Below are 22432 nucleotides of genomic sequence, written 5' to 3' on the forward strand. Positions count from 1 at the left end.
ATGAAGTTATTGTTTGTGTCTGAACCGAAGCTTGTTAAAAAGTGTTGGGCTTAAACACAAGATCCCCACTGGTGCCAAATTAAACCCAGGTTTTGATTACTTGACATGTGTGCTCATCAATCATGTCCTCTAATCTATAACCGCTCCGGCTACAAATACTTTTTAACCCTGTCCACATCATCTATCTTTCTATCAAAGTTATACCACTGACTTCTCAGATCTTCATCATACTTCAGACCTAAACGCAAAATGTAAAGTGTTGGTCCCATGTTTCATGAACTGAAATAAAAGATCCCAGAAATCTTCCATACACACAAAAAGCTTATTTCTCTCAAATTTTGTGGACAAATTTGTTTACATCCCTGTTAGTGAGCATTTCTCCTTTGCCAAGATAATCCATCCATCTGACAGGTGTGGCATATCAAGAAGCTGATTAAACAGCATGATCATTACACAGGTGCACCTGGGGAAAATAAAAGTTCGGCTTGCAAGCCTCCCCCTTTTTCCTCCAAACATAACGATGGTCATTATGGCCGAACAGTACTATTTTTAACTCATCAGACCAGAGGACATTTCTCCAAAAATTACGATCTTTGTCCTCATGTGCAGTTGCAAACCATAGTCTGGGTTTTTTATGGCGGTTTTGGAGCAGTGGCTTCTTCCTTACTGAGCGGCCTTTCAGGTTATGTCGATATAGGACTGATTTTACTGTGGATATAGATACTTTTGTACCTGTTTCCTCCAGCATCTTCACACGGTCCTTTGCTGTTGTTCTGGGATTGATTTGCACTTTTCGCACCAAAGTGTGTTCATCTCTAGGAGACAATACGCGTCTCGTTCCTGAGCGGTATGACGGCTGCATGGTCCCATGGTGTTTATACTTGCATACTATTGTTTGTACAGATGAGCGTGATACCTTCAGGCGTTTGGAAATTGCTCCCAAGGATGAACCAGACTTGTGGAGTTATGCAATTTATTTTCTGAGGTTTTGACTGATTTCTTTTGATTTTCCCATGATGTCAAGCAAAGAGGCACTGAGTTTGAAGTTAGGCTTTCAAATACATCCACAGGTACACCTCCAATTGACTCAAATGATGTCAATTAGCCTATCAGAAGCTTCTAAAGCCATGACATAATTTTCTGGAATTTTCCAAGCTGTTTAAAGGCACAGTCAACTTAGTGTATGTAAACTTCTGACCCACTGGAATTGTGATACAGCGAATTATTATAAGTGAAATAAGTCTGTAAACAATTGTTGGAAAAATGACTTGTGTCATGCACAAAGTAGATGTCCTAACCGACTTGCCAAAACTATAGTTTGTTATCAAGAAATTTGTGGAGTGGTTGAAAAACGAGTTTTAATGACTCCAACCTAAGTGTATGTAAACTTCCGACTTCAACTGTATATACTGTACTCTATACAATCTACTGCATCTTGCCTATGCCGCACGGCCATCGCTCATCCATATATTTATATGTACATATTCTTATTCATCCCTTTACACTTGTGTGTATAAGGTAGTTGTTGTGAAATTGTTAGATTACTTGTTAGATATTACTGCACTGTCGGAACTAGAAGCACAAGCATTTCGCTACACTCGCATTAACTAACATTAGCTAACCATGTATATGTGACCAATAAAATGTTATTTGATATGACTTCCACATCCAGCTTATTCACCTGAAGACCAACCACCTCGACAGCTGATTTAACTGAGGAGTATTTCTGTGTGTAATTTGTATTTGTATTTATTAGGGATCCCCATTAGTTCCTGCCAAGGTAGCAGCTACTCTTCCTGGGGTCCAGCAACATTAAGGCAGTTAAACATTTAAAAACATTACACAACATTCATAACAGATTTCACAACATATTAGGTGTGTGCCCTCAGGCCCCTACTCTACTACCACATATCTACAACACAAAATCCATCTGTACATGTGTGTGGAATGCGTATGTTATCATGTGTTTGTATGCATGTGTCTATGTTTGTGTTGCTTCACAGTCCCCGTGGTTCCATAAGGTGTATTTTAATCTGTTTTTACATGTAATTTTACTGCTGGCATGAGTTACTTGATGTGAAATAGAGGTCCATGTAGCAATGGCTCTATGTAGTTCTGTGCACCTCCCATAGTCTTTTCTGGACTTGGGGACTGTGAAGAGACCTCTAGTGGCATGTCTTGTGGGCTATGTGTGTCCAAGCTGTGTGCCAGTAGTTCAAACAGACAGCTCGGTGCATTCAACATGTCAATACCTCTCACAAATACAAGTAATGATGAAGTCAATCTCTCCTCCACTTTGAGCCAGGCGAGATTGACATGCATATTATTCATGTTAGATCTCTGTGTACATCCAAGGGCCAGCTGTGCTGCCTTGTTGTGAGCCAATTGCAATTTTCCTAAGTCCCTCTGAACAGTAGTCCATGTGCGACAAAAGTAGGGCCTGTAGGACCTGCCTTGTTGATAGTACTGTTAAGAATGCAGAGCAGCACTTTATTATAGACAGACTTCTCCCCATGCTGGCTACTGTTGTATCAAAATGTTTTGTAATAAAGCCCTTTTGTGGGGAAAAACTAATTCTGATTGGTTTGGCCTGGCTCCCCAGTGGGTGCGTCCCTGCCCAGTCATGTGAAATCCATAGATTAGAGCCTAATTCATTTTTTTCAATTGACTGATTTCCTTACTGTACATGGAGGATTTGTAAAGCCAGGCACATTTAACAGTTAGGCTGTTAACTATAGTCTTAATAAAGTTAGACAATTATGGCAAGGGCTGTTTTCTCGTCTCCTAACTCAACTGCTGCCTCCGACCCATTGTTCTCAACACCTATATGCTGGGTAACTTTGCTATTATGCACATACTGTATCTACATTGTCTAGGAAAAGGCGCCAATTCAACAGCACACTGATGTTTCAGAACCGCGGACAGCAACCTCTATCCGATGTAGGAGAAAGTGCATTTGTTATGAAATAATGTTTTTTTATTAGTGTTGCACCATTTTTCTTATGTAAGAACCATATCCAATTTCAGTAGCACATGTCTTAGGGTGGTGGACTGTGCCATCCCCACGGCCTCCACAATGGATTAGTCCACTCAGCCAGGTGAGAATCAGGCAGGTGTCTTGTACACCATGAAACTTTAGAAAGAATATACAGTACCAGTCAAAAATGTGGACACACCTACTCATTCCAGGCTTTTTCTTTATTTTTACTATTTTCTACATTGTAGAATAATAGTGAAGACATCAAAACTATGAAATAACACATATGGAAACATGCAGTAACCAAAGAAGTGTTAAACAAATCAAAATATATTTTATATTTGAGATTCTTCAAAGTAGCCACCTTTTGCCTTAATGACAGCTTTGCACACTCTTGGCATTCTCTCAACCAGCTTCATGAGGTAGTCAACTGGAATGCTTTTGAATTAACAGGTGTGCCTTGTTAAAAGTTAATTTGTGCAATTTCTTTCCTTCTTAATGTGTTTGAGTCAATCAGTTGTGTTGTGACAAGGTAAGGGTGGTATACAGAAGATAGCCCTATTTGGTAAAAGACCAAGTCCATATTATGGCAAGAACAGCTCAAATAAGCAAAGAGAAACGACAGTCCATCATTACTTTACAACACGAAGGACAATCAATCTGGAAAATTTCAAGAACTTTGAAAGTTTCTTCAAGTGCAGTAGCAAAAACCACAAAGCGCTATGATGAAACTGGCTCTCATGAGGACCGCCACAGGAAAGGAAGACCCAGAGTTACCTCCGCTGCAGAGGATAAGTTCATTAGTGTTACTTTTCTCAGAAATTGCAGCCCAAATAAATGCTTCACAGAGTTGAAGTAACAGATGCATCTCAACATCAACTGTTCAGAGGAGACTATGTGAATCAGGCCATCATGGTCAAATTGCTGCAAAGAAACCGCTACTAAAGGACACCAATAAGAAGAGGAGATTTGCTTGGGCCAAGACACGAGCAATGGCCATTAGACCGGTGGAAATCTGTCCTTTGGTCTGATGAGATTTTTGGTTCCAACCACCGTGTCTTTTTGTGAAACGCAGAGTAGGTAAATGGATGATCTCCATTTAGAGATCATCTCCACTCTATTTAGAATTCAAGGCACACTTAACCAGCATGGCTTCCACAGCATTCTGCAGCGATACGCCATCCCATTTGGTTAGCACTTAGTCCCACAATCATTTGTTTTTCAACAGGACAATGACCCAACACACCTCCAGCCTGTGTAAGGGCTATTTGACCAAGAAGGAGAGTGATGGAGTGCTGCATCAGTTGACCTGGCCTCCACAAGCACCTGACCTCAACCCAATTGAGATGGTTTGGGATGAGTTGGACCGCAGAGTGAAGGAAAAGCAGCCAACAAGTGCTCAGCATATGTGGGAACTCCTTCAAGACTGTTGGAAAAGCATTCCAGGTGAAGCTGGTTGAGAGAATGCCAAGAGTGTGCAAAGCTGTCATCAAGGCAAAGAGTGGCTACTTCGAAGAATCTCAAATATAAAATATATTTTGATTTGTTTAACACTTCTTTGGTTACTGCATGTTTCCATATGTGTTATTTCATAGTTTTGATGTCTTCACTATTATTCTACAATGTAGAAAATAGTAAAAATAAAGAAAAACCCTGGAATGAGTAGGTGTGCCCAAACTTTTGACTGGTACTGTATAAACTGCTCAACTAAAGAAATGTTGGTCGACCAACAGCCTATCGACCAAACAATCGACCAGTTTACTAAATGGGTTCAGCCCTAGCCTATACCATACCTCTATTCCCTTGGATGTGATCAGGACAACATTAGAAAACCTTGTAAATACATGGTTTCCTCATTTTCCTGTTGTGGCTTAGTGCCTCCATACCTCCCTATAAGGTCCTACAGCCTCCATCCAGGCCAAAGCTTCTGTCTACCCAGAAAATAGTTTTATTTTGTAGTTTATTTGAAAATACCAACTTTTCAAATACTCAAGGTAGTCGAATCTAGAGTTTCAAGCAAAGGTTATTATTTTCTATGATATTCAAATACAGGTCTCAGAAAAACAAATAATATTACAAAATATTTTAAATACCTCTCAGAAAACCAAATAATATTTGAAGGTATTTGAAAATATGCAAGTTAGTTGAAAACAAAACAAATACTTATTGATGGCTGCCAAATATTTGCTGAAGAACCAAAAACCACAACAAGCAGTTGAATTAGTCTAAATATATGATCATGACCACATAGTTTGGAGGGCTATCATATATGAATCTTAATATATAGTCTAGAATTAAATACCTGAGGGTCGTGGAATCATCTCAACATTAGAGTAAACCACTTTTGCAGTTTAAAAATTATATATTTTCATATGTTGAGACAAGGTAATTTAGTAACACTTGACATCAAGTTCTTATACAGGTGTAGGAACTTCGTGATTACTACAATAATAACATTGTTGTTACATAGGACTTTGGAATTGCTTTATGATTGCATAATAATACATACAAGTCACTATTCCTCTGATGTACAGTAGTTGCAAAAACTCAGCTCATTGCTATGCAATTAAAATGCAATTACCAAAGTATTATTTAACAGCATGCTAATAAAATGTTCCAAAAGTAATTAAAGTGTTATTACACAGGCACAAGAACAGGTTCATGTTAATTGCTACTAAGAATGCTAACAGTAACAACATTTGTCTATTAACTGTGGAAAGGAAACAAAATATCCAAAAAACTGCCTTCTTGAATGAATTACAGCCAAGGTCGATGGAAAATCATGTTTGTTTGTATACTGAGTAAACTATCTCTATAAAGATGGTATAGGGTATGTTTGTAACAAGATGAGCAAAGAGGTTAAAAGTTGTTTTTGCTAAGCTTCCAGCTTTCTGTTTGCAATGTTTGGAAAGGGCTTTTAATTTCTCTGCAGTATTTTCAGGTGTCATAAAATCAATTGCAGCTTTCAACCTTTTCAGTGGCATGTTGAAAGAGTCATAGAGTAGTTGAGAGTCACAACTTATTTATAGTTATCTGTACAAAATATCATTGGTTGATTGGTTTGACTTGATTATCTACACCAGGGGCAATGGACATCCAGGAGAATGAACATTTACAAAATGTTAAGATATAAATGTATCATGTAGATCAAATATGATATAATGTCAGATAGATTTGAATAGTATAGGAAAAAATTATATACTTTCCACAAAGCATATTTAAAAGTATAGTTATCCAATGTCTGGTCTACTCCCATGAAACAAAAAGGGGGGGGGGGAATGCACCAGTATGTAACCAATTTAGCTCTGAGTGATGGTGATATGTTTTATCCTGGACCAAGTTTTCTTAGGGATGGCTGTTCAATGGCCACAAGTCAGGCTAACCGGGGGGAACTGCAGCCTGCATACAATAATCCCTGAGTGCCAGTGACAAGAGACCAAAGCAAATCAATTAAAGTAGAGGTTGAAATGGACAAGCATTTCCTTTTCTATTAACCTGCACATAGTCAGAGGCCATGGAACAGCATTTGATGTCGTTTACTGCTCCCAAGGATGGAGTTTTTCGCTTTTGGACTGTTTGCTTTGACCAGAAATGTAAATCTTACAATCCTCTCCAGATGCTGCACTAGTGCTCATACAGGCTTTCATTTAAGTTATTCGTAGGACTTTATGTGTTTGTATATTTGTGTAGAGCACTTGTAAACCGGAGCATTAGTGAGAAAGATTTGGCCTTACCTTTTCTTTGTACTCAATCATATAGAGCATATTTTCTGTTTCCAAATTCTCAATACACTTGAGGATTTGAAGCTACGTCAATAAAAGTAGTTAGAGACAAAGTCCTTATGTTGTTGTTCTTCTGTCAGGATCTCCTTGATACGAAACTGTGAGAAGCTACCGGCTCAAGCTCAAGACCACTTCATAGTGCAGGAGTACCTAGACAAACCGTTCTTAATGGAGGGCTACAAGTTTGACCTCCGGATCTACATCCTTGTAACGTCCTGTGACCCTCTACGCATCTTCCTCTACAATGACGGCCTCGTCAGGATGGGCACAGAGAAATACCACACGCCCAACGAGGCCAACCTGGTGAGTGTGAAATACACACACGGGGATGCACATACACACACGGGGATGCACATACATACACACACACTTACGGAAATACACACACTATAAAGGGCATATGGTGCCATTATCCGATGCAGCCCATGAATGCCAGCCTGTTACTGTATCAGGGAATATAGTGACCATGTTATTACTGCCATGTAGGCAGGGATGTCTTGTCTTCTTGTTTGAGATACTGCCCAACTACAAATGACATTGGTCTTAGTACCAAAGTTTTTTTTTGTCAATATACTTTTATCATTGGCTTTATGAACAAAACATAAAAAGAGACAAAAAATATAGGACATACTGTATTTGTAACAATATGCAGGATTAAACAAATAAAAGCAAAAGGAGTGAGTAAGAACTAGAGAAATGTGACAAACATTTTGTTAACTCTGACCCGGGCCCGTATGGGTCAATATTTAGGATCAGTTTGGCTATTTAGATCACAATGAATATGATTTAGATGGACAGAGGGGATCTGATCCTAGATCAGCACTTCTACTCTGAAACGCTTGATACATACTGAACTAGGGATTTGAAACGATTCAATCATTCATTAAACCCCCTACTCTCTCCACAGAGCCAGCTGTACATGCATCTAACAAACTACTCCGTCAACAAACACAACGAGAACTTCGAGAGGGACGAGACGGCAGACAAAGGCAGCAAGAGGTCCATTGGTTGGTTCACTGAGTTCCTGCGCATGAACGATTACGACGTGGCCAAGTTCTGGGGCGATGTTTCCGTAAGTGTGAGCACAGGTACACACACACACACACACACACACACACACACACACACACACACACACACACACACACACACACTGAGCATCCGCGTACCATTCCAGTTTCGGCCAAGGTTTGAAGACTTTTGTTATGACAGGGATTCAACTTGCTTGTTTGGCTTGTTTGGCTTTTGGATGGGCGAAACAAAACAATTGGAGGCGTCTCTTGGAAGTCTCACGTACTCGTTCTGCTTGCGGTTTGGCCATCCAAACACCTTTCTCCAGTATCTTCCATCTTGTCTGAATCGGGATGTTCGTATGGTTTGCGTTCTCTCTCTTAAATCTCGCTTGGTGCAGCTGTTCCTCAACTCCTCCTGTAATCTGTTATTATCTATGCATACATGTAGTCACTTTAATAACTCTACCTACATGTACATATTACCTCGACTAACCGGTGCCCCCACACATTGACTTCTTACCGGTACCCCCTGTATTAAGATTCGCTATTGTTATTTTACTGCTGCTCTTTAACTACTTGTTCCTTTTATTTCTTATTTGTATTATTTAAACTGCGTTGTTGGTTAGGGGCTTGTAAGTAATCATTTCACTGTAAGGTCTACACCTGTTGTATTCGGCTCATGTGACTAATACAATTTGATTTGATTTAATCATCTCTCCACTGTATACCCCTCAGTCCTCCATTTTTATTTTCATTCTATCAGCCTTCATCCCTTTTCAATCTCATTGTTTGTTTCTCACCCTCAAATCAAACACCTTTTCTCCCTCTTGAATTCCTGCCTCATATTATCTCCTCTAACCTCCAACATCCCCTAGCTTTGAAAACTTTTACTTCTGTCTTTACTTACTTCTTAATCTCTCATCCCCATTTTCTCCAAATAGGAGGCCTTATTTAAACTCATGGCTGCCAATTTACCCTGTAATCCTTGTCTTCATAACAATCGGTGTGTCCGTAATATCTCTCCTTTCTCCAGGTTTATAATTGTTCACTTTCCTATAAGGATTTGAAAGGAAATGACTGGTGCATACACCAATCCAATGCTTTCAAATTTGTTGGTAGTAAAGAACGAGTGCACAATTCAGGAGAAAGGAGATATTATTGGGACACACCCTTACTCTATCCATCTCTCCTCTCGGCACCCCGCTGTTGTTGTGTCCAACGTTTTCATGTATCACCTCTCGTAACCTCTTGCTCTCTCATCTCTCCCCAAAACGCTTACTTTTTTCTGTCAGTCTGTTCTGCTGACACCTCCGCTTTAGACGTTTCATCCCTCCACTTCTCCCTCTTGATCCTCTTTACCTCACTCTCCTTCCCTCTGTAGTGACATGATGCTGTGCTGTTGATGAGAACATTGTCAACATCAGATATAAATTCCTGCTGTGCCCATAGAAGAGGAAGCAATGTGAATTATATTGTGCTTACTGAATTAAGTAAAGTGAACCATCCATTACCAGCTTTACTGATTGAACCTACCATATCAACTACATTAGGACAGTCACATATCCACGGAAGTTGTGTCATAGGACTTCCAGTGACTCCATGGAGGGGTGCGTCTGTCCTAAAATTGAAACTGTATCAGCTAGTTAGTTACTGTGTCCTCTGTGTACCCTCCGTTTATGGTGCCCATATTTGGACAGACACATGTCCATAGATGTTGTGTAATAGTAAGTCACTAGGACTCTAACTCAACCTGTGTTTCTGTCCTAATATGTACACCGTATCGGCTAGTTAGTTACTTTATCCTCGGTACACGGGCTCAGCAAGACACTGGCCGCGCTCTTTGTTCTCTTCTAGAGACTTTACTCTGTTCTGCCACCTACTACCTAATAGCTCTTCACACTGCAATTCACATACTGTATTCTCACTGCCTGCTTCCTTTCAACCATCCTTCATATAGCTATAAATCTGACCATTTCAAATCTCTTTCACTCCCTGTCAAGGACAGAGATGCTATTAAAAAGGCAGGATTCAAGCTTGAGAAATGTGCATGTCATTTACATTTTTGTGTAATTCTCTCGTTGACATAAATGCATCATGTATACAAATGTTTGAGTTATACGCTGGATTCTGAAGTTACTATAGGATTTGACCGGAAGATTTGACCTGAACAATCGTGCCGGGGCTGGTCTAGTGCTGCCGCCCCTGGACAACATATGCCGCTGGAGGCAGCGGTTCGATCCCCCGTTTCTCCGCTCACTTTCTGCACTGCCTCTCTCATCTATCTCTTCTTAACATCTTCAGGTCAAATCCTATATTAACTTCAGAATGTACAGTGCATTCGGAAAGTTTTCAAACCCCTTAACTTTTTCCACAATTTGTTACGTTACAGCCTTATTCTAAAACATATTAAATTGTTTTTTTCCTATTTTTCCATTTCCATCGGGTTCAAGTCCGGGCTCTGGCTGGGCCACTCAAGAACATTCAGAGACATGTCCCAAAGCCACTCCTGTGTTGTCTTGGCTGTATACTTTGGGTCGTTGTCCTGTTGGAAGGTGAACCTTCACCCCAGTCTGAGATCCTGTGCACTCTGGAGCAGGTTTTCATCAAGGATCTCTCAGTATTTTGCGCCGTCCATCTTTCCCTCGATCCTGACTAGTCTTCCAGTCCCTGCCGCTGAAATACATCCCCACAGCATGAGGCTGCCACCAGCATATTTCACCGTAAGGATGGTGCCAGGCCAAAGAGTTCAATCTTGGTTTTATCAGACCAGAGAATCTTGCTTCTCATGGTCTGAGAGTCTTTAGGTGCCCTTTGGCAAACTCCAAGCGGGCTGTCATGTGCCTTTTAATGAGGAGTGGCTTCCGTCTGGCCACTTGACCATAAAGGCCTGATTGGTGGAGTGCTGCGGAGATGTTTGTCCTTCTGGAAGATTCTCCTATCTCCACAGAGGAACTTTGTAGCTCTGTCAGATTGACCATCAGGTTCTTGGTCATCTCCCGTACCAAGGCCCTTCTCCCCCAATGGACAATTCCTTCGACCTCATGGCTTGGTTTTGCTCTGACATGTATTGTCAACTGTGGGACCTTATTTAGACAGGTGTGTGCCTTTCCAAATTATGTCCACAGGTTGATGCCAATCAAGTTGTAGAAAAATCTGAAGGATGATTATTGGAACAGGATGCACCTGAGTTCAATTTTGAGTGTCCAAGCAAAGGGACTGAATACTTATGTAAATAAGGTATTTGTTTTTTTTATTTGTTTAAATTTGCTAACATTTCTAAAAACCTGTTTTCGCTTTGTTATTATGGGATGTTGTGTGTAGATTGATGAGGAACATGTTTTATTTAGCCCATCCATTATCTCAGCCAATCATGGGTAGCAGGAAGGGTCCTGTATTTTTCTGTGGCTAAACTAACTAGGCTTGTAATTTAACAATTGTATTCGTATAGACAGATGGTGTACAAGTTTGTTATTAAGGCACATAAAAGTTCACGTTCCAGAAGGCATTTCTGCCAAAAAATGCATTTTGATCAAAATAAACTTTCAGACGCCTCTCCTGTCAACTTGTGACGTGCGACTTACTCCTAGCTTCTTGAAACGGGTCTCTCACACACACACACACACACACACACACACACACACACACACACACACACGTGAAATGTCAGAATAATAGTAGAGAGAATGATTTATTTCAACTTTTATTTCTTTCATCCCATTCCCAGTGGGTCAGAAGTTTACATACACTCAATTAGTATTTGGGAGCATTGCCTTTAAATTGTTTAACTTGGGTCAAATGTTTCGGTAGCCTTCCACAAGCTTCCTATAATAAGTTGGGTGAATTTTGGTCCATTCCTCCTGAGAGAGCTGGTGTAACTGAGTCAGGTTTTTCAGTTCTGCCCACAAATTTTCTATAGGATTGAGGTCAGGGCTTTGTGATGGCCACTCCAATACCTTGACTTTGTTGTCCTTAAGCCATTTTGCCACAATTTTGGAAGTATGCTTGGGGTCATTGTCTATTTGGAAGACCCATTTGCGACCAAGCTTTAACATCCTGACTGATGTCTTGAGATGTTGCTTCAATATATCCACATAATTTTTCTCCATTACGATGCCATCTATTTTGTGAAGTGCACCATCCCTCCTGCAACAAAGCACCCCCACAACATGATGCTTCCACCCCCGTGCTTCACGGTTGGGATGGTGTTCTTCGGCTTGCAAGCCTCCCCCTTTTTCCTCCAAACATAACAGTGGTCATTATGGCCAAACAGTTCTATTTTTGTTTCATCAGAACAGAGGACATTTCTCCAAAAAGTATGATCTTTGTCCCCATGTGCAGTTGCAAACTAGTCTGGCTTTTTTATGGCGGTTTTGGAGCAGTGGCTTCTTTCTTGCTGAGCGGCCTTTCAGGTTATGTCGATATAGGACTCGCTTTACTGTGGATATAGATACTTTTGTACCTGTTTCCTCCAGCATCTTCACAAGGTCCTTTGCTGTTGTTCTGGGATTGATATGCACTTTTCGCACCAAAGTACGTTCATCTCTAGGAGACAGAACGCGTCTCCTTCCTGAGCGGTATGATGGTTGCATGGTCCCACAGTGTTTATACTTGCGTACTATTTGTTTGTACAATTGAATGTGGTACCTTCAGGCGTTTGGAATTTGCTCCCAAGGATGAACCAGACAGTTTTTTTTTCTGAGGTCTTGGCTGATTTCTTTAGATTATCCCATGATGTCAAGCAAAGATTCACTGGGTTTGAAGGTAGGCCTTGAAATACATCCACATCGCTGCTTGGCGATGGTCTTGTAGCCCATTCCAGCCTTGTGTAGGTCTACAATCTTGTCCCTGACATCCTTGGAGAGCTCTTTGGTCTTGGCCATGGTGGAGAGTTTGGAATCTGATTGATTGATTGCTTCTGTGGACAGGTGTCTTTTATACAGGTAATAAACTGAGATTAGGAGCACTCCCTTTAAGAGTGTGCTCCTAATCTCAGCTCGTTACTTGTATAAAAGACACCTGGGAGCCAGAAATCTTTCTGATTGAGAGGGGGTCAAATAATTATTTTCCTCATTAAAATGCAAATCAATTTATAACATTTTTGACATGTGTTTTTCTGGATTTTGTTGTTGTTATTCTGTCTCTCACTGTTCAAATAAACCTACCATTAAAAGACTGATAATTTCTTTGTCAGTAGGCAAACGTACAAAATCAGCAGGGGATCAAATACTTTTTCCCCTCACTGTATATATATTATATATATGTGTGTGTGTGTGTGTGTATGTATGTATGTATGTATGTATATATGTGTGTATGTGTGTGTATGACCTCCCTACAACGCCTGGGCATGCTCCTGATGAGGTGGCGGATGGTCTCCTGAGGGATCTCCTCCCAGACCTGGACTAAAGCATCCGCCAACTCCTGGACAGTCTGTGGTGCAACGTGGCGTTGGCGGATGGAGCGAGACATGATGTCACAGATGTGCTCAATTGGATTCAGGTCTGGGGAACGGGCGGGCCAGTCCATAGCATCAATGCCTTCCTCTTGCAGGAACTGCTGACACACTCCAGCCACATGAGGTCTAGCATTGTCTTGCATTAGGAGGAACCCAGGGCCAACCGCACCAGCATATGGTCTCACAAGGGGTCTGAGGATCTCATCTCGGTACCTAATGGCAGTCAGGCTACCTCTGGCGAGCACATGGAGGGCTGTGCGGCCCCCCAAAGAAATGCCACCCCACACCATGACTAACCCACCGCCAAACCGGTCATGCCGGAGGATGTTGCAGGCAGCAGAATGTTCTCCATGGCGTCTCCAGACTCTGTCACGTCTGTCACATGTGCTCAGTGTGAACCTGCTTTCATCTGTGAAGAGCACAGTCTTGGTGTTCTCTGGCAAATGCCAAACGTCCTGCACGGTGTTGGGCTGTAAGCACAACCCCCACCTGTGGACGTCGGGCCCTCATACCACCCTCATGGAGTCTGTTTCTGACCGTTTGAGCAGACACATGCACATTTGTGGCCTGCTGGAGGTCATTTTGCAGGGCTCTGGCAGTGCTCCTCCTGCTCCTCCTTGCACAAAGGCGGAGGTAGCGGTCCTGCTGCTGGGTTGTTGCCCTCCTACGGCCTCCTCCACGTCTCCTGATGTACTGGCCTGTCTCCTGGTAGCGCCTCCATGCTCTGGACACTACGCTGACAGACACAGCAAACCTTCTTGCCACAGCTCGCATTGATGTGCCATCCTGGATGAGCTGCACTACCTGAGCCACTTGTGTGGGTTGTAGACTCCGTCTCATGCTACCACTAGAGTGAAAGCACCGCATAGGAACTGAGAAGTGGTCTTTGGTCACCACCTGCAGAACCACTCCTTTATTGGGGGTGTCTTGCTAATTGCCTATAATTTCCACCTTTTGTCTATTCCATTTGCACAACAGCATGTGAAATTTATTGTCAATCAGTGTTGCTTCCTAAGTGGACAGTTTGATTTATTTGCAGTATATATATATATATATATATATAATATATATGTATGTATATATATATATATATATATATATATATATATATATATATATGTATGTATGTATGTATGTATGTATATATATATGTATGTATATATAATATATATATAATATATACGTATATGTATAAATAAAAATATATTAACAAACGAGGTAACGGGTTTGTAGGATTGTTTACTGATAAGTAGAGATTTTCTCCTCTCTGTCCAAAGTGGGCCAAAGCTACCTGGTTTGAAAACACAAACATCTGGTGAAACACACAAACACATATCAGTCTCCAGCCTGGCGAATGACCCAAGCCAATGTTACACTCGGCATCTCTTGACAGGGTACCTGCCTGCATCTCTCTCGTATACCCCCACTGCCTACATGAGATACACATAGACCTGTCCTTCCTGCTGTACACACACCGCAGGCCGTCCCTGAAACACAGTCCGTCTCATGGGGAGCCCACGCCTGCCTCAGCCCTGATAAGAGAACACAGGGTCTGGTCTGTGCTAGGCCTGTTTTCCGTGTCTCTCTCTCTCGCTCTCTCACTCACTCACTCACTCACTCACTCACTCACTCACTCACTCACTCACTCACTCACTCACTCACTCACTCAAAGACCAGCTTTAACTAATGTTACTCCTCACATTGCTCTGTTCACTGCCTACAGTCTTTTGTGAGCTTGTGTGTATCATGTTTATGTGTATCTTGTGTGTGTTTGAGAGAGCAGGCAGTTATATCAACAATACATTTTTCCTTTTCTTTACACATTAGATAATGTACGTAAAAATTATGTCTCAGACCTAGACAATGAATTAGATGTTGTTTTTATTTACAATAATTCATAACAAAATTAAAATGTTCTGAGTTCTCTGCAGTGCAGACTTCAGATTCTGGCATATACCACTTAGAATGCAGGCCTAATATGTTTGAATAATTGTTGAATAATTAGAGGTAGAGGAAAGAGAAGAGGAGGTTTGTGTGGGTTGATAGGATCTTACTATCTGTGTGTGTTAACAGGAGCTGGTGGTGAAGACTCTGATAGTGGCTGAGCCCCACGTCCTCCATGCCTACCGCATGTGTCGCCCCGGACAGCCACCAGGGAGCGACAGTGTCTGCTTTGAGGTGCTGGGCTTTGACATCATCCTGGACCGCAAGCTCAAACCCTGGCTTCTGGAGGTACGACATGCACTGAGACACGCACAAATGCACACACGTTTTCAGATTTTTGTTGTTATTAAAAACATGGTTGGGGTCTTTGCCGTTTTGATTCAGTTTGAACTCAGGAATTGAACTGAAAATCCATTTCAGGAATGGAAAATGACAATTTATTTTCAATGAGGATATTTCAATTCCAGTAGTAATAATTTACAATAATTGCTCCTTTTATTCTTGCTTCATTCTTTAAAGTTTGTTGAGCTCCTTTTAAAAAGCTATTTAAAAAAATGGAGTTGACACAAACCCTCATTGAAAATGAGCAAGCTTCCAGGTAGAATATTCCTGGGAGGTTATTGCACCGTCATTGTAGAATTCCCTGAAAATGTTGAACTTTGGTATCTGGACCCAGTTCCCATCAGCTTTATTTTTTCCTAATTCAAAACGCACAGCCGTGTGTTATTAAGTAACTATCATGGCTACTGCAATTGTACATTTTAATTTAGTCATATGTAGTGGGAGAAGTGAAGTGCTATTTATTTTTTTTTCATACTTGCTACTAATGCAGGCTTGTGAACATACAGTTGACATAGATAGGAGTAATGATGTATCTTTCTGGTTATGCCCGTCTCTCGGTCTGAGAGAGTTGAGGCACCCCTGTCTGTGGTGTTTCAAATGTCCGATAGTTTGACAACGTGACAGCGGGGATAAACTGAAATAATGCGGCATCAGTGGGACAGTGAGAGTGACTACCTCACAGTGACTGCTATCATAAACACAGGCTGACTTTGCTTAGACTCCACCCCGGGTTTGTGACTGGTGCGCAAACACCTATACTCACAGAAGCAAACAAATGGACACAATCACACACATACACACGTGGGGACCCTCCCCCAAAATCTTTCAAAATCGTATTTTCCCTAACCCCTGACCCTAACCCCTAAACCTAACCCTAGCGCCTAAATGTAACCCCTAACCCTAATTGTAACCTTAACCCTAAACCTAACCCTTAAGCTTAAAATGGAAAGTTGCAATAGGCCCGTGCAACCCAAGGTTTGATACCAGCATAAACAGAAACCCTCTTAAACCTAAACCTAACCCTTAAGCTTAAAATGGTCTTTGTCCTCATGGGAAAATGACCCCACGAGGGAGAATGTTCCTTGTTCTACTATTCTTGTGGGGACTTTCAGGTCCCCAAGAGGATAGAAGAACAAGACCACACACACACACACAGGTCGGTATTGTGGTGAAATGGAAGAGGAAAGAATATGTAACTATTGTGACCTTGAAGAAATAGAAAATGGAACAAATTTGATCCTCTATCCCCCTTATTACCACAATATATGCTTGCTCTTATTCCAGAAAGATCACCTGATATACCCTGGCATTATGTGGCTGAGCAATGAGGAGAAACTGAAATGTTTTTTTGTCCATTGTGTATTTCCATTTGTGGAATATTTAGATAAAGCCTGTAATAAACGAAAAAGGGTTACCTATAATTAAATTATAAACATATTTAGCTTCTATGTGGCAAATGGCACAATTGTATGTAGATTGTGTGCAGGCCTGTTTCCCACATGAATCTTTTCTTTGTGCCGGACTGCGTTCAAATACCTTCTGTTAAATTTTTCTGTATTTATTTATCTGTATATGTTATGTATGCCTGTATGTATGTATATTTTTTACAGCTCTAGGGATGTAATTATTGTTTGGATAACCTTATTTACTATTATGTACTGATTTATATTTAACTAATTCAAAAATATATATATATTACTCTATGTTATGCAGAATAATTATCACTGAATTATCACAGTGAATTATTGTGATGTTTGTTTATGTGTCAATTATTCCCATAAGGGATGGGCTACTAACTGGCGATTTGACATGAACATTTCATTCACACACACACGACAGACAGAAATACAGGTCAGGACTGAAGTTTGACCCAGTTCCGGTTGGGAGCTTAAAACTCCAGTCCAGGATTTCTATCTTCCTAATACTGATGTCAGCCAGTTAAAGCATGACCTAAATCAGTGGTCACCAACCTTTTCTGAGCCGAGATCACTTTCAGTCAAAATGCAGGCCAAAATCTACCTCTCAGATTTTGGTTTTAAACGTCACTTAAAAAATGTAAGCCTATGCAACATTAACCTATTCAAAACAGTTCTGTAGCAATGACGTTTGTGCAGTAGGCCATAGGCTCAATACATTATCACTATTCTTGAGTTGCCCTGCCAATGTTCTTCAGATCATTTTAAAATAATATTTCAAAACTTGAGGTATATGATCACACAAGTAGTAGATCATTTGTTGTATTACTCGTGAGGCATACATTTAAATCATTTTACTGGACTGATGGTGCCTGCATCTGATGTTCAGTCTCAGCGGAGGGAGAGCGAGACCAGCGGAGAGGCTGCCTCTCACCGTCCCTCAGCTCTCCTTCCCTCCGCTGAGTGCTGACTGGCCAGAAAGGGGGCACCGTCTTCCAGCTAATGACGAAACTCGAGTCACACTCTATTATTTCTGACTCATACACCAATTCATGTTGTTACTCGTATGACCAGAGAACGTGAAATATTCCTTGATATTAAAAAAACACAAGGAAGTCTATCGATACACTTTGTAGCACGAGTGGATAGGGAGAGGGCGTTTTATAGTGTATAAAATTGTTGAATGAAGTGTTGACAGTGTTGAATAAAATCTTAAACATGAATTCACTAATAAAAAGAGCAGTCTCTCTAGTCATGGTTTTTAAAGTTTTGAAATCTCACACCGTAGAGTCGACTATCAACTTCGCTTTGGGCTCGTGGAAGCTGCAGAACAATGACTGTATATACTGCAGACATGGTGATCGGAGCTATCTGATTGACCAGCGGTATACCTATAGGTGCACTTGATTTGGTCTCCGGGCTTGCTGGGTAGGGGGAGTTTGTACCTTCAGACACATGAAATGGTTAAAAATGGGAACACTACAACTACTCGGTGCGCAGGGCAGCTGAATCAAGTGCACCTATCGCAAACAGCGTGACACAAAGAAAAAAATAGAAACGCAAGCCTCTGGGCTTTTTACAGAAATGTTTGGTCGACCGGTTGGTGACCACTGACCTAAATCCTTTAACCCAAAGTGCTGCACGCCGTTTTCTTTCTCCTCTCACAAATTGACTCTAGGATGTGAAATGCCTCTGTGATAATTCTTTGTTTTCACTATTGCGTCAACCCAAAATAATAATAATATCAATTTTTTTAAAGTCTCAGTTTTAAAAGCGCCGCTCTTCCTGGGACGGTCATGGTGGAACACAAATGTCATGTAACTACCTGACTGTGTGTGTGTGTGTGTGTGTGTGTGTGTGTGTGTGTGTGTGTGTGTGTGTGTGTGTGTGTGTGTGTGTGTGTGTGTGTGTGTGTGTGGTTGAATGACAAAAGGACACAGAGAGTGAGGCGCTCTCAGTGACTGCTGATGCCTTTGCCGTGTAAGTTTGGAGTTTTGAGCCATGTGTGTGTGCGTGCATACTTTTGTGTTCATGCGTGTGTGTGTGTGTGAGAAGGCAAACAGCCGTGGATGCAGTTGTTACACTTCAGCAGTAATGATTCCCCCAGTGCAACTAGCAGCCCGCCTTAACTCTCATCAATTAACATCCTTGCCAGTTTCACAGCGCCCCCCAAAAAACGCTTCTCTTTCACGCTACATTTACAGCAACAATAATTTATTTCCAAAATTCAAGTGATTACTCAGGATACACTTGTGAGTGCAGAAACCCTCCCCAGCCCTCAGCGCGTATCCTACGAAGCCTGAAAATAACTTTAGTAGTTTTCTTTGCAGCTGCTTGGCTCATGGTAGTGGTTGTATGAATTTAGTAGTGAAGTAAATATTTGTTTACTCACCTGGAATTTTAACAATTTGCAAACCCTGTCCCTGTATCCCATCCCCTCTGATACGCATTTTTATTAAACTAAAGCATTACAACATTTTAGGGCAAATGTAATATTCTCCCCAGTCTATTACTTTCTACTTTTCTTTTTAGATTCCCACACAATAAAAATTATACTTTGTTTGTTTGTGTGTGTGTGTGTGTGTGTGTGTGTGTGTGTGTGTGTGTGTGTGTGTGTGTGTGTGTGTGTGTGTGTGTGTGTGTGTGTGTGTGTGTGTGTGTGTGTGTGTGTGTGTGTGTGTGTGTGTGTGTGTGTGTGTGTGTGTGTACACTTGTGTGTGCGTCTGTGTATGTGTTCAACATAATCTAGGCAAGATTGTTTAACTGTGGAGACTTCATATCTCAGGTTACTTTATCGGTGTCAGCCCAGATTACATGGAGTCTCTATATTCTGTGCGTTTACTCTCCTGGTGTGTCTGTGTGAGCTGGTCTGGGGAGACTGACAGGCAAACTTAACCAGGAAATGAAACTTCAGGCCATGCCAATTCAGAGCATGTTGGCTTTAGAATCTGACTTGACGTTCATTTCTTCTCTCTAGTCAGAATGGTGCTATGTCTTGATAAGGACAGCTCTGAGCCGGCGCAAGATATGACTGGGAAAACTACCTCAATCCAGGGATGGGAGATGGCGCTGCACTCCTAATTATCCAATTATCCCAAATGACATGTCGAGATGCTTGAAATACTGCTAGTTTTTAATGAAACGCCCTTGTTCGTCAGCATGCTAGGCTAGCTAGTGCTATTAGCAGCCTATTTGATTCCATGAAAATGCGATGCCTAGCGTTGTGGTGAGTACCGGTAGCTACCGTAAGTTTTGAATCCAATGGGTTGCTTTAGCATTAGCAAGCATAGCATGCTGACGACAAAGGCAGTTTCATAAAAAAAACTAGCAGTATTTCAATCTTTTCGATGTGTCAGTTGGGATTATGGGATAATTAGGAGTATACTGCCATTGGATTGAGGTACGTTTTCCGAGCCATATCTTGCTCCGCACTGTCCTGATCATGGCATAGCACCGTTCCAACTAGAGAGAAGTATTGAACTTCTAGTCGGATTCTTATGGCTACCTGAAAGGTAGATGGTATCATATTAAAGAAAATGTAAAATACGATTAGCTTTGGTGTGTGTGTGTGTGTGTGTGTGTGTGTGTGTGTGTGTGTGTGTGTGTGTGTGTGTGTGTGTGTGTGTGTGTGTGTGTGTGTGTGTGTGTGTGTGTGTGTGTGTGTTTCTTTCTGGGGGTGGGTTTCAAGAAAAGAACATGATTGCGTTTCACATCCTACAATTACGCCTGAAAAGGCGCCACACAGCTTTGACAAGGCATTCGCCATTGTGTGGCGTTGCAAACACCCTTGATTAGGGACACTTGCTCATAGCTGAACAGACCCTCGGCAGTCTCGAGCTCCTGCGATTTCCCAATGAACGGACACAAAGGAAAATCAACTGAGCTTGAAAAATATTGAAAATAAGTGCTGATACTCAGAAAAAGGGACTGTACATTTGTACAAACACACACCTGCTCGATAATAACCAAAGCATTACTTCAGCATTGTGGCTGTTAGGTTGAAGATGGAGGAGAAAATGGAGAAGGCGGGAGGGAGCGATTCAAGGCGAACCAAAGCCACATCAGACGCAGGGCTCATTGTACTGAGCAGGGAGAGAAAGACAGGCTTTGTGCGATCCTTATCTTAATTCCTTGGGTTTTCAACACCGGTTCTACCTCCTATTGACAGTCAAAACACCAGCATTACACAGGGAGAGACACACAAATGGTGTAACCCAAGAAACCTCACTTTCATTGACCCGCCTGGGTTGATGCACACACACAAAGTCATACATGCGCACAAACACACACATACATGCATACGCAGGCAACCACGCACGCACACACACAGCATCTGCATCTTGTCGACAGCTTTTCATTCATCGCCATTCGACGCTCACCAACTGGTTAGACTGTTGTTGGCTTTCTAATCGTTGTAAGGGTTCATTTTGCACACATGCGAGAAAAGGAGAAAAAAATCTATGAAAATAATTAACGCTGGTGAGGTAAACTGGGGGCTTGTGAGGAAATAAAACTTCCACTGAAAAAAAAATCTAACAGATACAAGCAAAGGTATCTTGGGATAGTGTCGAAAAGAAAAGGGTCAGAGAGAGAGAGAGTCATGCGGGATGATGCTTTTGCTCATTAGCTAAATATTGCAGTGCGACGCTGATATCATTCCCCCCCATATCATTCCCCCAGGGCCCTCGCTTTCCCATTGTTTCTCAAGTCTTTCCAGGACCCCAGTCACACTGGAGATGTTAAGCCAGCATGACGAATAATGTCAAAAGCGGGCGACGGGAGAGAATATTCAGGGCGCACAGCGAGAGGGAGAAAAGGGAGAATATACATGCAAACTGTCCAGTTAAATTATTTGCCATGTCTATCCCACAGCAGGAGCGCCTGGGTGTGAGCATATTTATTGTTTAGGAATTATTAGTGGGTTTTCTCTGGCCGGGAACACTGGCCTGTGGACCACTCGTCGTCATTAAATCCTGTTTTGCTCTTTTTCTCTGTGTGTGTGTATGTGATCAAAAGAAAGACACCTGGTTCTCCAAATAAAAGGAACAACTGTTTGCAGCTAGCAGGAATAATTCCTGGGCTGGGTTCCAAGTGGCAATCTATTACCTATATATAGTGCAATACTTTTGACCAGAACGTTATGGGCCCTGGTAAAAAGTAGTGTATTATATGAGGAATAGGGTGCCATTTGGGATGCAGTCCTGGAAGGTCGCTGTGAGGATGACTCGAGTCTCGTGCCGCGGCACCGGTCTCCAGTGCCTCAAAGACATCAGGGAGCTTCTTAGGGCAGCCTCTGCATGTTTTGTGCATGCAGAACTCCTGTGTTTGTGTGTGTGTAGGGGTTACTCTTTCTCTCCAGGGTAGCCACTGTGACTTACTCTGATCTCTCCCATCATCAAACCCATCCTTTCATACTTCAGGAGGAGCTGGGAGGGACTTGACACTTGTAAAACACGCAGCAGACCCATAACAAAGTGGGAGGTGGATAAAAATAAGAAAAAAAGCTC

At 41.7% G+C, this 22432-nt stretch overlaps 1 protein-coding gene across 2 annotated transcripts in view; it reads left to right on the forward strand.

The window, feature by feature from the left end:
• Positions 1-22432, forward strand: part of ttll7 (tubulin tyrosine ligase-like family, member 7) — a 142592-nt gene that overhangs the window by 70325 nt on the left and 49835 nt on the right. For both annotated transcript variants that reach the window (XM_014215640.2, XM_045687265.1), the window contains exons 7-9: positions 6840-7062; positions 7667-7831; positions 15298-15456. In XM_014215640.2, the coding sequence (XP_014071115.2) occupies positions 6840-7062; positions 7667-7831; positions 15298-15456 (547 nt within the window). The remainder of the gene's footprint in view (positions 1-6839; positions 7063-7666; positions 7832-15297; positions 15457-22432) is intronic.

This window comes from Salmo salar, chromosome ssa10 (genome assembly GCF_905237065.1).
Source record: "Salmo salar chromosome ssa10, Ssal_v3.1, whole genome shotgun sequence".
Taxonomy (NCBI): Eukaryota; Metazoa; Chordata; class Actinopteri; order Salmoniformes; family Salmonidae; genus Salmo; species Salmo salar.